Source organism: Labrus bergylta, chromosome 4, assembly GCF_963930695.1.
Source record: "Labrus bergylta chromosome 4, fLabBer1.1, whole genome shotgun sequence".
Lineage (NCBI taxonomy): Eukaryota > Metazoa > Chordata > Actinopteri > Labriformes > Labridae > Labrus > Labrus bergylta.
The window spans coordinates 357,288-372,194 of NC_089198.1; the positions used below are offsets into that span (position 1 = coordinate 357,288).

The window sequence follows — 14,907 nt, forward strand, 5'->3', positions numbered from 1 at the left end:
ATGGAATGTACCACGATGGACTGCAGGAGGGGTAGACAGCAACAATGCTTGGCATTGATTACTTTTTCTTTCTTTCTTTTATTTTTCTCTCTCTCTCTCCTCTCTCTCTCTCTTTTGTTACATTCTACATTGTTTTGTTTTTTTAATAAAAGAACAATCTATAAACTAATTACCCCCACTTACCCTTACATTTCGGGGGGAGATGTAGAATATTATCTGCTCTCATAACTATTTACGCACTGAGGAAGGAAGCTCCAAGATGCCAATACCATAAATTGTTTCTCTTATGCCTACCATGGATTATAAAACCACGGCCGGGTATGTTATTTGTGGGTTAATTCTTTTACTTTTTTAGTTTTCTTTATGTTACTTAATAAAAGCAGTGATAACCTTCCTGTTGGCCAACTACAGACTTTAAAGGTTATTTATTTTAATGTGCAGCAGTTACCATGTCAGACATGAAAATACATTCATGGAATGTCAAGGGCTTGGGAAATCCATTTAAAAGGAGAAAAATACTAACCCTTAAAAAAGACAAAGTTGATGTTGCCTTTTTACAAGAAACATATCTGTTAGACAATGACCATATGCAATTAAAAAGGGATTGGGTTGACCAGGTTTACTTTTCTTTATGCAAAACTCATAGTATTTTGATAAGTAAAAACATCCCATTCAAACTGCAAAATTCAGTTACAGATCCAAATGGTAGATTTGTTTTGATATCGGGTTTTATCGATGGAAAACCAGTAACTTTTTTAAATGTCTATGCCCCTAATATCGATGTACCAAGGATTTGGAGTGATAGGTGGAGATTTCAATTGTACATTGGATCCTTCCTTGGATAAATCTCATCAAACTAAAGGCTACAGCTCCAAATCCTCAAAGGTCCTTAATGGCTTATGCGCAGAATGTGGCCTCACTGATGTATGGCGTGAACGAAATCAAAATGTTAAAAACTATACTTTTTTCTCAAATGTCCATAATTCATATTCACGAATAGATTATATTTTTGTTCACTCAAAATACATGCATATGGTAAAAGATTGTGGAATAAATCCAATCATAATTTCAGATCACGCTAGAATTTATTTAACTATTCATTTGGACTATGAAAAACTTATTTTTAACCGATGGACATTTGATACTTCTTTACTTAAGGATAAAGAATTTAAATCCAAAATGCAAGGGTGGATTGCCAATTACATAAGGGAAATAATGATCCCCTAATAGAGTCCAATATCATCTGGGAAGCTGCAAAAGCCACTTTGAGGGGACTAATAATTTCATATTATTCTTTTAAAAAACGGGAAGAAAGGAAGCAAAGACAAGAAGTTGAAAGAGAAGTAGGTAGATGTGAGGCACTCCATAAGACCGCCACCACAGAGTACAATTGGGGACAACTGATAATGGCTAGAGTTAAATTAAATCTTAACATTTCAGAGGAAATTACCCAAAAAATGTATTATATTAGACAAAAGCACTATGAATTTGGCAATAAACCAAGTAAATTACTTGCCCATCAACTAAAAAAAGAGCAATCAGAAAGGGTTATATCTGCAATTCGCTCTGAAGACAATAAGATAAATCATAACCCAAAAGAAATTAACAACATTTTTTATGACTTTTATAACAAACTCTATGAATCCGATAGTAGTTACTCTCAAGAAGAATTGGATAATTATCTCCAAAGCATGAATTTACCTAAACTTTCTGAATTAGATCAACAACACCTTAATTCTCCATTCACAGAAGCAGAAGTTTGGGCTACAGGTAAATTAATGCAGACAAACAAAAACCCAGGGCCAGACAGTTTTTCAGCCGAATTTTATAAAGAATTCTGGACTGATCTTCAGTCAATTTTTATGGCAATGATTAATCACTTCTGTCATAATAAAATACTCCCAACTCCATGAATTATGCACATATTAGTGTGTTACACAAAAGTGGCAAGGATCCCTTCAATTGTTCCTCATATAGACCTATTAGTCTTCTTGACCATGATTACAAGATTATTACAAAACTATTAGCAAAAAGACTCGAATCTAATCTACCTAAATTAATAAATCTGGATCAATCAGGTTTTATAAAAGGGAGATATGCTGCGGACAATATAAGACTTCTGAATACAATAAATAATTTGGACAACTCCCGGAATCCTTCTCTGCTTCTATCCTTAGATGCGGAGAAGGCTTTCGATAGGGTTGCATGGAATTTCCTTTTCTCTGTTCTTCATAGTTTTAATGTGGGCCTTAATTTCATCGAATGGATCAAATCAATTTATAAAAACCCCAAAGCGGCCGTCATCACTAATGATGCCCCCTCTGAGTACTTTTCTTTGACCAGAGGGACAAGACAGGGGTGCCCATTGTCACCCTTGCTTTTTGCAATGGTGGTTGAACCATTGGCGTCATGTGTACGAGACAATATAAACATTAAAGGATTAAAGATTGAGGATAACGAACATAAAATATTGTTATACGCAGATGATATAATTGTATATATAACAGATCCAGAAAACTCAACATCACATTTATATAGTACAATAAAACAATTAGGGAAATACTCCGGATACAAGATCAACTTTAACAAATCTAATGCTTGCCTCTTGCATATGACTCCAACAGAAAACATGTATAGGTCCTATCCTTTCCAATGGATGCCAGGTGGCTTTAAATACCTTGGAATAAATATCACACCAAAATTAGACAATCTATGCAAAGAGAACTACACCCCTCTGATAGATAAGATAAAAGCAGATTTCTGTAAGTGGTCAACTCTACCATTATCTCTGTTAGGAAGAATAAATGTTATAATAATGAATGTTCTACCAAGATTTATCTTTCTTTTCCAAATGTTACCATGTTATTTATCTGCAGCATTTTTTAAACCTTTAAACAAAGACATTTCTAAATGTATCTGGTCCAATAAGAAACCAAGGATTAGTTTCACAAACCTCATGAAACCAGAAAACATGGGGGGCCTTGGTCTCCCCAACCTCCAATATTACTTTTGGTCAGCTCAATTATGTAATTTAATATCATGGTCACTAGGGGAGACAGGACTCATTGTGGGTCCAGATGGAGGCCATTTTTTTTGATCCCTTGCCTTTGGACTCCCTTATATCTATAAAACACTGTCTTCAATATGCTTTTAGCATGGAAAGACTGTATTAGGAGACTTGGTTTCACTAACTATACTTCTATGTATTCTCCTATCCATCAACATCCTGATTTGAAAAAACATTTAACATCAACATTAATATAAGTAAATGGACAAGTTTCAGCATAAAACAATTTAGAGATTTGTTTCATAAAATCTTACAACCAAAATCATTCATTGACTTAAAAACTAAATATGGCGTCCCAAACACAGATTTTTTAAAAATATCTACAGATTTGCAATGTTGTTGGATCACTAATCAAAGAAAAAAAGTTACGCTTTGGATTATCAGAAATGGAGGATACATTAATTTCTTCAATAACAATTAAAGGTAAAATACAGCGATGAGGACAGCGATGAGGACAGTGATGAGGACAGTGATGAGAACAGTGATGAGCGATGAGGACAGTGATGAGGACAGCAATGAGGACAGTGATGAGGACAGTGATGAGAACCGTGATGAGCGATGAGGACAGTGATGAGGACAGCAATGAGGACAGTGATGAGGACAATGATGAGCGATGAGGACAGTGATGAGCGATGAGGACAGTGATGAGGACAGCGACGAGGACAATGATGAGCGATGAGGACAGCGATGAGGACAGTGATTTGAGCGATGAGGACAGTGATGAGGACAGCGATGAGAACAGTGATGAGCAATGAGGACAGCGATGAGTGATGACGACAGTGATGAGCGATGAGGACAGCGATGAGCGATGAGGACAGTGATGAGTGATGAGGACAGTGATGAGCGATGAGGACAGCGATGAGGACAGTGATGAGCGATGAGGACAGTGATGAGTGATGAGGACAGTGATGAGCGATGAGGACAGCGATGAGGACAATGATGAGCGATGAGGAAAGCGATGAGCGATGAGGACAGTGATGAGGACAGTGATGAGCGATGAGGACAGCGATGAGCGATGAGGACAACAATGAGGACAGCGATGAGGACAGTGATGAGGACAGCAATGAGAACAGCGATGAGGACAGCGATGAGGACAGTGATGAGCGATGAGGACAGTGATGAGCGATGAGGACAGCGATGAGCGATGAGGACAGTAATGAGGACAGCGATGAGGACAGCGATGAGTGATGAGGACAGCGATGAGCTATGAGGACAGTGATGAGCGATGAGGACAGTGATGAGGACAGTGATGAGGACAGCAATGAGGACAGTGATGAGCGATGAGGACAGCGATGAGGACAGTGATGAGGACAGCAATGAGGACAGTGATGAGCGATGAGGACAGTGATGAGGACAGCGATCAGCGATGAGAACAGTGATGAGCGATGAGGACAGCGATGAGCTATGAGGACAGTGATGAGGACAGCGATGAGGACAGTGATGAGGACAGTGATGAGGACAGCAATGAGGACAGTGATGAGCGATGAGGACAGTGATGAGGACAGCGATCAGCGATGAGAACAGTGATGAGGACAGTGATGAGCGATGAGGACAGCAATAAGGAGTGATGAACGATGAGGACAGCGATCAGCGATGAGAACAGTGATGAACGATGAGGACAGCGATCAGCGATGAGAACAGTGATGAGCGATGAGGACAGTGATGAGGACAGCGATGAGTTCATAGATGAGGTCATGAACTCCTCTTGATGAAAGTTGAATTGAATCTTCGTCCTCTGACATTTCTATTTTTATTATTGTGATTTTCTTGTTTTCATGTTTAAAACAGTTTGTCAAAGAAGCCTCGTCACAAACATTTACGATCATTCATCAGATGCTTTATCAGAGTTAAAACAACACGACAGGAAGTGGAAACAAACAGCTTTAACTCTAATCAAGGCCGCTCATAAGGGGGGTAAAAGGGGACTTCCAGGACCTGCACAGTGTTAGCGTGCCAGAAAACAAAGAAGAAAAGGAGCGATCCGCCTCTGACCCCAACGAGAAAATGTTCAACTTATTTCAGTCAGCTCCAAAGGGAGCTAATGCTAGCCAAGAGGCTAGCGCTAACTGTACTCCTGGCACCCGGACAGGAAGTAAGCAGAGGCAGAGCACAGGTGCTGACAGGAAGTGAGCACAGGTGCTGACAGGAAGTGAGCAGAGACAGAAGACTTTTTATTTTTAGAATTCAAGTTAACATATGGTCATGAACAACATGTACAGCTGTAAGCATCATGGTGTTTGTCAGATGTTGTTCACACTTCTTCTTCCTGTCCGAGCAGGATGTCGCTGTGAGCTGTTTAAATAAAGATTTCATTGAGAGTTTTACAAACACACGAGTCCAGAGACCAATAATCAATGTTCACTCCGGCTCTACATGCTAATGTTAGCTTAGCATTTCTCTCCTGTTCAGCTTGGTTACCATGGTGACAGTGAGGATGAATGTGAATGAATACGGAGTGTCATCGGGTTCTGTGTGTGTGTGTGTGTGTGTGTGTGTGTGTGTGTGTGTGTGTGTCTCTGTGTGTGTGTGTGGGTCTGTGTGTGTGTGTGTGTGTCTGTATGTGTCTGTATGTGTGTGTGTGTGTCTGTATGTGTCTGTATGTGTGTGTCTGTGTGTGTCTGTATGTGTGTGTGTGTGTGTGTGTGTGTGTGTGTGTGTGTCTGTGTGTGTGTGTCTGTATGTGTCTGTGTGTGTGTGTGTCTGTGTGTGTGTGTGTGTGTGTGTGTGTGTGTGTCTGTCTGTGTGTGTGTCTGTATGTGTCTGTGTGTGTGTGTGTGTGTGTGTGTGTGTGTGTGTGTGTGTCTGTGTGTGTGTGTGTGTATGTGTCTGTGTGTGTGTCTGTGTGTGTGTCTGTTTCTGTGTGTGTGTGTCTGTATGTGTGTCTGTGTGTGTCTGTGTGTGTGTGTGTGTGTGTCTGTGTCTGTCTGTCTGTGTGTCTGTATGTGTCTGTGTGTGTGTGTGTGTGTCTGTCTGTCTGTATGTGTCTGTGTGTGTGTGTGTGTGTGTGTGTGTGTGTGTGTCTGTCTGTGTGTGTGTCTGTCTGTGTCTGTGTGTGTGTCTGTGTGTGTGTCTGTTTCTGTGTGTGTCTGTATGTGTCTGTGTGTGTCTGTGTGTGTCTGTATGTGTGTCTGTATGTGTGTGTGTGTGTCTGTGTGTGTGTCTGTATGTGTCTGTGTGTGTCTGTGTATGTGTCTGTGTGTGTGTGTGTCTGTGTGTGTGTCTGTATGTGTCTGTGTGTGTCTGTATGTGTCTGTGTGTGTGTGTGTGTCTGTCTGTGTGTGTCTGTGTGTGTGTCTGTATGTGTCTGTGTGTGTGTCTGTGTGTGTGTGTCTGTGTGTGTGTGTGTGTCTGTCTGTGTGTGTCTGTGTGTGTGTCTGTGTGTGTGTCTGTATGTGTCTGTGTGTGTCTGTGTGTCTGTGTGTGTGTCTGTATGTGTGTGTCTGTATGTGTCTGTGTGTGTCTGTGTGTGTCTGTATGTGTCTGTGTGTGTATGTGTGTCTGTGTGTGTGTCTGTATGTGTGTGTCTGTGTGTGTCTGTGTGTGTCTGTATGTGTCTGTGTGTGTCTGTATGTGTGTGTCTGTGTATGTGTCTGTATGTGTGTGTCTGTGTATGTGTCTGTATGTGTGTGTCTGTGTGTGTCTGTATGTGTCTGTGTGTGTCTGTATGTGTGTGTCTGTGTGTGTCTGTATGTGTCTGTGTGTGTCTGTATGTGTCTGTGTGTGTCTGTGTGTGTGTGTCTGTATGTGTGTGTCTGTCTGTATGTGTCTGTGTGTGTGTGTCTGTGTGTGTGTGTGTGTGTGTCTGTGTGTGTGTGTGTCTGTGTGTGTGTGTGTGTGTGTGTGTGTGTCTGTGTGTGTGTGTGTCTGTGTGTGTGGTGTGTGTGTGTCTGTATGTGTCTGTGTGTGTGTCTGTGTGTGTCTGTATGTGTGTGTGTGTGTGTGTGTCTGTATGTGTGTGTGTCTGTATGTGTGTGTGTCTGTATGTGCCTGTGTGTGTGTGTGTGTGTGTGTGTGTGTGAAGTCTACAGAAGTGAAGTGTAGTTGGAGCTGTCCATGGTTCTAGAAGGGCATTCCTCCAGAGATCTGGCGGGCCACCTGCTCGTCCTGGCTCTCCTCTTTGTCCTTTCTCTCCTTGTTCCAGTCCTTTAGACCCTCAGGCAGCGACGTGTCCTCGTCCACTCCTCCCGTTCCTTCCACAAAGTCTTCATACGTCGACTTCTCAGCGAATGGACGTTTACCGAGCAGCTCCACCATGTCACTCTTATCAAGAACCTCCTTTTCCAGCAGACGCAGCGCCACCTGCAGGACAACACAAAGAACAGGGTCAGGACAGGATCCAGAACCTCTGAAGGGTTAGAGGGGGAGAGGGGAGGAGAGGAGAGGAGAGGAGAGGAGAGGAGAGGAGAGGAGAGGGGAGGAGAGGGGAGAGGAGAGGAGAGGAGGGGGGGAGGGGAGAAGAGAAGAGAAGAGAAGAGAAGAGAAGAGAAGAGAAGAGAAGAGAAGAGAAGAGAAGAGAAGAGAAGAGAAGAGAGGAGGGGAGGGGAGGGGAGGGGAGGTTTTGGTTTTCAAAATACCTTTTATTTTACCACTACCAGGAGAAAATTATAACACTGTCACATCATCACTCAGATCAAGAGAAGGAAATAAATAAATAAATAAAAAATAAAACATAAAACAAAACAAGTGCAACAAAAATCACAACATCAACAAAAACAACATTTACTGCATCAAAAATGAATAATCAGCTCTCCATCCCCACCCACAGAGCACAAAGCTTCTTCCACAGCCCATACACTATTAAAGTCTTGCACATTGTCCATCATTTGATAATAGGCAAATTCTACCTTTAGTCTGGCCTTCAAAAGTCCCTCCAGAACCAGCACCGGTTCCACACAGCCAGTACCCTGAGCTCGGTTCTTGCGTGTAAGCCAAATGGCCAACTTAGCCGAGCCAGATAAAAAGTTCATCAGTGTATGTACAGTCTTTTTCTTTGCAGAATACTTTGGCCCAAAAACAAACACTGCATAAGAGAAATCCTCCCCGAGAGCTTCAAACAAGCTTTTCATAAGGACAAACAAGAGTGAGAGCCTGGGACACTCAACAAACAGATGAGACAAAGTTTCAGTTAGTGAACAAAACAAACACTCCTCTCCCACCCCTGGATCAATGTGCGCTCTGTATCTGTTCGTGGCTATACCCCCATGCACAACTCTCCACTGGAGATCTGCTGTTCTCTTCTCAACAGGCAGCTTGTACAGGGACCGCCAGCTGCCTTTCGGGGAAACCTCTGGGCCAAAAAACTCGATCCACCTCGACTCTTTCACTCCCGACAGACCACGAAGATGTAGGACCTTAACACAGGACTGATAGAGTGCCTTTTTCCCTGCATCCTGGAACTTTCCCAGAACAGGAGTACTAAAGGACAGCAGCCCACCTCCTCTTTCCTGCCACTCCCCGACATCTGGGGTAACAGACAAAGATGGGAAGCTGTATTCGCCCTCTTCACTCCACTGCTCACACAGATTCTCAATGTTTAGAAATGTCACAAGTTTTACTGGAAGTGCAGCAAAGACTTCCTCCACCACTCTTTCAACCACCCGGCTGGAGGTGATATTGGTCCTTTCTTTGAGGGCGTCCAGGGTCAGTCTTACCAGGTGACCCAGTTTTGTGCAGCCTGCCTCTCTGAAACTGGCCCGGAGACTGGCTGACTGCAAAGTTGGAGTCCTTATGAAATCATTAAAAAATAACGGTTCCTCAAAGATCCACATTCCCAGACTCTCAGTTTTTTCCCTTTTGAATGTGTACATTTTCCATGCTTGCATTACAGACATATAAAAGGATGTTAATCCAGTGAGATCCACCTCCTCAAGCTTTAACAGAAAGAGCTGCTTAGTGTACCCCAGCCGTCCAGCTCTCCTCAGCAGCAGTCGAGCGATGTCCATCCAGCTGGGACCACAAGTGAAAAGGAGTCTCTGTGCAGTCTGGAGTCTGAATGAGGCAATTTTTGACTGAATGTCTATAAGTCCATGTCCCCCTTCAGCCACCGGCAGGTAGAGGACTGCCGCCTGGACCCAGTGTTTGCCTGACCAGAAGAAGTCCAGGATGGCCCTTTGAATGTCCTCCACCAGCCCTCTTGGAGGTGTCAAAGCCACAAGTCTGTGCCAGAGAGTCGAGGCAACCAAGTTATTGACCACCAGAACTCTTCCCCTATACGACAACTGGGGTAGCAACCATTTCCATTTAGACAACCGAGCGCACACTTTCTCCCTAACTCCCTCCCAGTTTTTACTTTTAAAGCCCTCGGTACCCAAATAAACCCCCAACACCTTCAACCCCTCCCTCCCCCACTCAAGTCCACCCGGCAGACTGGGCACTGCCTGGTCCCTCCACTCTCCCACCAATAAGGCACCACTTTTTTCCCAGTTCACCCGTGCAGCTGTTGCCCTTTCATACAGGGACAGGGTGTCCCGCAGACACCGAACGTCCCCCTGATTGGAGATGAAGATGTTTACATCATCAGCATAGGCAGAAATTGTAGGGGGACATTCAATGCTACAGGCCGCGGGCAAAGAAAGCCCGCTGAGCCGGTCCCTCAACCTGCACAGCAAGGGCTCAATAGCCAAGCTGTACAGCTGGCCGGAGATGGGACAACCTTGTCTGATCCCTCGCCGTACAGGGATTGGCCGACTCAACCCCGCCCCCATCTTCACCAAACACAGTGCATCCTGATACAACAAACCAACTAATGACACAAAACCATCCCCAAAACCAAAAGACCTCAGTGCAGAAAACAAATACGAGTGATCCACCCTGTCAAACGCCTTCTCTTGATCCAGAGACACAATGCCAACATTTAGATTATAGATTTTACACACATCAATGACATCTCTGATAAGAAAAATATTATCCATGATTGTCCGGTCTGGAACACAGTAACTCTGGTCTTTATGGACCACACTTCCCAGAACGTCCTTTAGTCTGTTCGATAAAGCTCTGGAGAGGATCTTGTAGTCCGCACAAAGCAAAGCAACCGGCCTCCAGTTTTTTAACAATGCCAGGTCACCTTTCTTGGGGAGCAAGGAAAGAACTGCTCTCTTACAAGAACCAGGAAGAGACCCGGTCCTGCAACACTCCATTAAAACACTATGCAGGTCAGACCCAAGAATATTCCAGAACCTCTTAAAAAAGTCTGTGGACAACCCATCTATTCCAGGTGCTCTTCCTGTTGCCATCTGAGTGACAGCAGCAGTGAGCTCCTCCAGAGACAGCTCCCCTTCCAGAAGAGACCTCTCCTCCTCACTGAGCTGAGGGAGACCCTCCAGGAGCTCCCTGCGACACTCCTGGCTGCAACTCTCTGCTCCAAACAGATCCTCATAGAACTGCATGGCGTGACTGCTCATTTCCTTTGGATCAGCTGTTATTCGACCTCCTGGCAGTTTCAGACAAGTCAGCAGCTTTTTTTGAGCCACAGATCTCTCAAGATTGAAAAAGAAAGACGTTGGGGCATCCATGTCTTTGAGTTGAAGGAAACGACTCCGCACAAGAGCTCCCTTCACCCTCTCCTGCAGGAAAGAGCTCAACTCCATACGTTTCTCCTTCAGCAGGGTACCAGCGGTGGGATCCACACTCCCATTTAACCCCTCCTCAAGGTTCTTAATGTTGTCCTCAAGATTTTTAATGACTGTTTTTAATCTAGCAGAAGAGTGTGACGTGTACTGCTGACAAAAAACACGAATCTGAGCTTTACCAACCTCCCACCAAAGCTTCAAAGAATCAAACTCAACTTTTCTTAATTGCCACTGATCCCAAAAACACCCAAAGTTTTTACAGAAAACATTGTCCAGTAGAAGCTTGTTATTAAAATGCCAGAAGGACTTAGCCCTTTCACCTGGTGAAATAATCAGCTCCACACTAACAAAATGGTGATCAGTGAAGCCGACAGGCAGAATATTACAATGAATTAATCTGGGGTTGAGAGTTCTGGAGATGTAAACCCTGTCCAGTCTAGCTGCACACACCCTGTTACTGTTAACCCTGACCCATGTATACTGTCTGGATTGTGGATGTTTCACTCTAAATGTGTCCAACAAATCCAGGTGAGAGATGACAGTGTTTAAAGTCTGGGATGAATGTGGATGTGGCTCCTCTCCTATTCTATCCACGGTGAAATCAAGTGTGCAGTTAAAATCACCACCAAGAATGATCTGATCCTGATTATAGATCACTAACTCCTTTTGGAGGCGGGTATAGAAAGCTACCCTTTCAGCTCCATTATTTGGAGCATAAATATTAGTGAAGCAGAAAACAGTGTCCTCTATTTCTGCTCTTACAATTAAAAGCCTTCCCTTTACAATTTCAGCACAAGAGACGATCTTTACATTTGCAGATGCTCTAAACAAAATGGCTACTCCTGCACTAAAGTTGGTGCCATGGCTAAGGTAGTTAGAGCCCTCCCACCATAAACCCCAATCTGTCTCATCTGATGGTGTGGTATGAGTCTCTTGTAAAAACAAGATATCAATGTTTTTCTGAGTTGAGATCTCAGAGATAAGGCCCCTTTTCTGTCTGTCTCTCCCACCATTAATGTTAAGAGATCCTATCTTAAGACTCCTCATAGAAAGATCAGAGAGAAAGAACAGATAAGTAGACACAAACAGGGAGCAGTAGAAGAAGAATAACACCTTGTGATGCATGATCATTTCTTTGTCTTCTTCACACTCTTACGTCCAACTTTCCTCAGTGCGGTGATGTGCTTTTTAAGACGGAACCGTTTTTTCGCGTCCAGGAGGTCAAACCCAACCTGTCTTTTCAGTATGCTGACTGACTTTATGAACTTTTCAGTATCACTAAAGTAGTCACTGATTTTTACTGATTTGTTGTACGTTTCATCCATAAATTGATTGATTGACTCTAAAGAATAAAGACCAGAGCCACTATTTGGCAAATCAGCAATGGATGCATTGTCTGACTCATAATCTTCATCCATGTCCTCTCCTTCACATGATGCCTGGCTACAACACACTGTCTTACCTTCCTTCAATGAAACATCTACAACTGCAGAACTTGTGGAATCTTCAGTTTTATCATTATCTACAGTCTGTGATTTTTCTGTAGCCTGAGAGCTGGTCGAAGCCACTTCTACCTCAGCCACGGCCTCAGCACAAGGCGCAGGCGCGGACGCGGCCTCTGCCGCAGGCACGGACGCGGACGCGGACGCGGCCTCCGCCCCAGGCACGGACGCGGCCCCCGTCCCAGGCACGGACGCGGACGCGGCCTCCGCCCCGGGCGCGGACGCGGCCTCCGCCCCGGGCGCGGGCGCGGACGCGGCCTCCGCCCCGGGCGCGGACGCGGACGCGGCCTCCGCCCCGGGCACGGACGCGGACGCGGCCCCCGCCACATGCGCCACACTAACAGAGCCGTCCGCGTCAGCGGCAGCACTAGCCGCCTCCTGCTGTCTGTGCGGACACGCAAAACGTTTGTGTCCCACATCACCACACTCAAAACACTTCAGTTGTCCCGAGCTCGCATACACCATATAAGAAGCGTCACCGTGTTTCACTCTAAAGGAAACCTCCAGAGTCTGTGTGGGCGAATCCAAAAACATGAACACCTGACGCCGCAAAGATTGGACATGTTTCAGTTTGGGATCTTTACACCCTAGACTCACAGTTTTGAAACCACTCGCAAACTTCCCAAACCTGCGGAGTTCGTTCTCTAACAAGTTGTTAGAAATAAACGGCGGAACACCGGATACGGTGATCCGCGTAGAGGGAACCGACAACGGGGAAACCTGCACAAACAAATCCCTAATGAACACACCACTCTCAATCAGCTGATACACAAGAGGCTCACTCTTCAGAAAAACAACCACAGCCTTGTTCATTCGGGATGCATACAAGAGTTTCTCATGGCCTACCTGTTCACCTGCAGCTAACAGAACCTCCTCCACGGTGACAGTACCGTTCGGAGGGACTATCCGAACTCCCTGTCGGAGAGTCGGAGGTGACGTCTCAGCAGACGCCATTCCTCCCTCCAACCCCTCCAACGATCTGTCTTACACAGCCAACAACACTCAATACAAATATGAAAACAAACTGACCTGATCATGCACTTTGAAAACAGTAGAAAGGATAGCAAACAATTCAATCTCCGCGCCACTCGCAACACCACCACCGTCACTCACACTCACACTCACCGGAAACCGGAAACCGGAAACGGAAACGGAAACGGAGAGGAGAGGAGAGGAGAGGAGAGGAGAGGAGAGGAGAGGAGGGGAGGAGAGGAGAGGAGAGGAAGAGAGGAGGTAATGAGAGGAGGTGAGGAGAGGAGAGTGTCCTACCTTCTCCACCTCTTCCTTCTTGTCACTCAGCAGCTGGTGGGTTCTCTGGTACGCCTCGCTGATCAGAGCGCGGACTTCAGAGTCGATGAGGCGCGCCGTGGCCTCGCTGTACGGTTTCTCCAGAACCATCTCGCCCTGTCGGGGGAGGTCGAAGGACACCTGACCCACCTTGGCGTTCATCCCGAACTGTACAATCTGCAGCAGAGCACGAGAAACAGGAGGTCAAACAGGACATGACATGACACCTGGAGGCTGTGAGGGGGAGGAGTCTGACCTGTGCGTAGGCGCTCTGCGTGACCTTGCGGAGGTCGTCCTGAGCTCCGGTGGTGATGCGTCCGAAGAAGATCTCCTCTGAGACGCGACCTCCCAGAGTCATACACATGCGGTCCAGCAGCTGCTCTTTGGTGTACAGGTACTGCTCCTTAGGCAGGTACTGGGCGTAACCCAGACCCTTCCCTCTGGGGATGATGGACACCTGCACAGGTAACAACAGCTGTCACACCTGGCTGCACACAGCGTGATGATGTCACTGTGTGCTGCACACGGCGTGATGATGTCACTGTGTGCTGCACACGGCGTGATGATGTCACTGTGTGCTGCACACATTAAAGGGATACTTCACCTATTAGCATTTAGCTTAGCATCATTGGAAACCTGGTAGTATTTTTGAATGGTCGTGCCTCATTTTCCCCCGAGACGTTAAATCTTTGTATTTCTGAGTCTGAAAAGGAGCTGAAGCTACAGACCAATCACAGATCAGTGGGTGGGGCCTCACTCCCAGAATCCAATCTTAACGTCCACCATATTGCTTGGAAGCTATGCTAACAGGCTCTATGGAGAAAGCTGATAAAATATAAATATAGCGGTGAGATGGCTGCTGCCGACAGGCCGGTCTTATGTTTTGCCACTGACACCAGACCGGCCTGTCGGCAGCAGCCGTCTCACCGCTATATTGCCGCCGCTGGCCGCTGGCCTGCCTGTCGGCGGCAGTGAGGACGAGGAGGCGGGGCCGGCTCGAGCTGGGGCAGACTGGTAGTGTCGGTGCGCTCACTGTTTGGACACAGAGTCTGTTGATGTGTTTATCACGCCGCAGTCAGCTGTGCAGTATATCTCCAGCCCTGGTCTCCATGGCAACGAACAACATTAGGTAAACATCAGTAACCTTAAGCAGGGGGTCGGCGTGCTCCAGAAACCAACCAGCGGTGGCGTGACCGGCCTCGTGATAGGCCACCGTCTTCTTCTCCTCTGGCTGCAGCACCTGAGTCTTCTTCTCCAGGCCTGGAACACAAACAGGAAGTGAACCACACAAACAGGAAGTGAACCACACCACAGTCAGCTCCACAGGAAGCCTGCTGTGGTTACAAACAGGTATCAAATCAAATCAAAGCTTTGTTATCATGACCTCCGATGACCCTCTCGATGGCCTGCTCAAAGTGTTTCTGGTTGATGGCGTCTGAAAGGTGGCGAGCGGCGATGAGAGCAGCCTCATTACACACGTTGG

General features: G+C 45.7%; 1 protein-coding gene across 1 annotated transcript in view; it reads right to left on the reverse strand.

Moving 5' to 3' along the window:
• Nucleotides 1-5,217: 5,217 nt before the first annotated feature.
• The window catches only part of afg3l2 (AFG3-like AAA ATPase 2), a 50,605-nt gene continuing 40,915 nt past the window's right edge, over nucleotides 5,218-14,907 (reverse strand). The window contains exons 13-17 of the mRNA XM_065953438.1: nucleotides 14,809-14,907; nucleotides 14,569-14,684; nucleotides 13,681-13,881; nucleotides 13,407-13,601; nucleotides 5,218-7,366 (exon numbers count right to left, since the gene is read on the reverse strand). The exon at nucleotides 14,809-14,907 is cut by the window's right edge and continues 12 nt beyond it. Of these exons, the coding sequence (XP_065809510.1) occupies nucleotides 7,127-7,366; nucleotides 13,407-13,601; nucleotides 13,681-13,881; nucleotides 14,569-14,684; nucleotides 14,809-14,907 (851 nt within the window). The 3' untranslated portion in view covers nucleotides 5,218-7,126. The remainder of the gene's footprint in view (nucleotides 7,367-13,406; nucleotides 13,602-13,680; nucleotides 13,882-14,568; nucleotides 14,685-14,808) is intronic.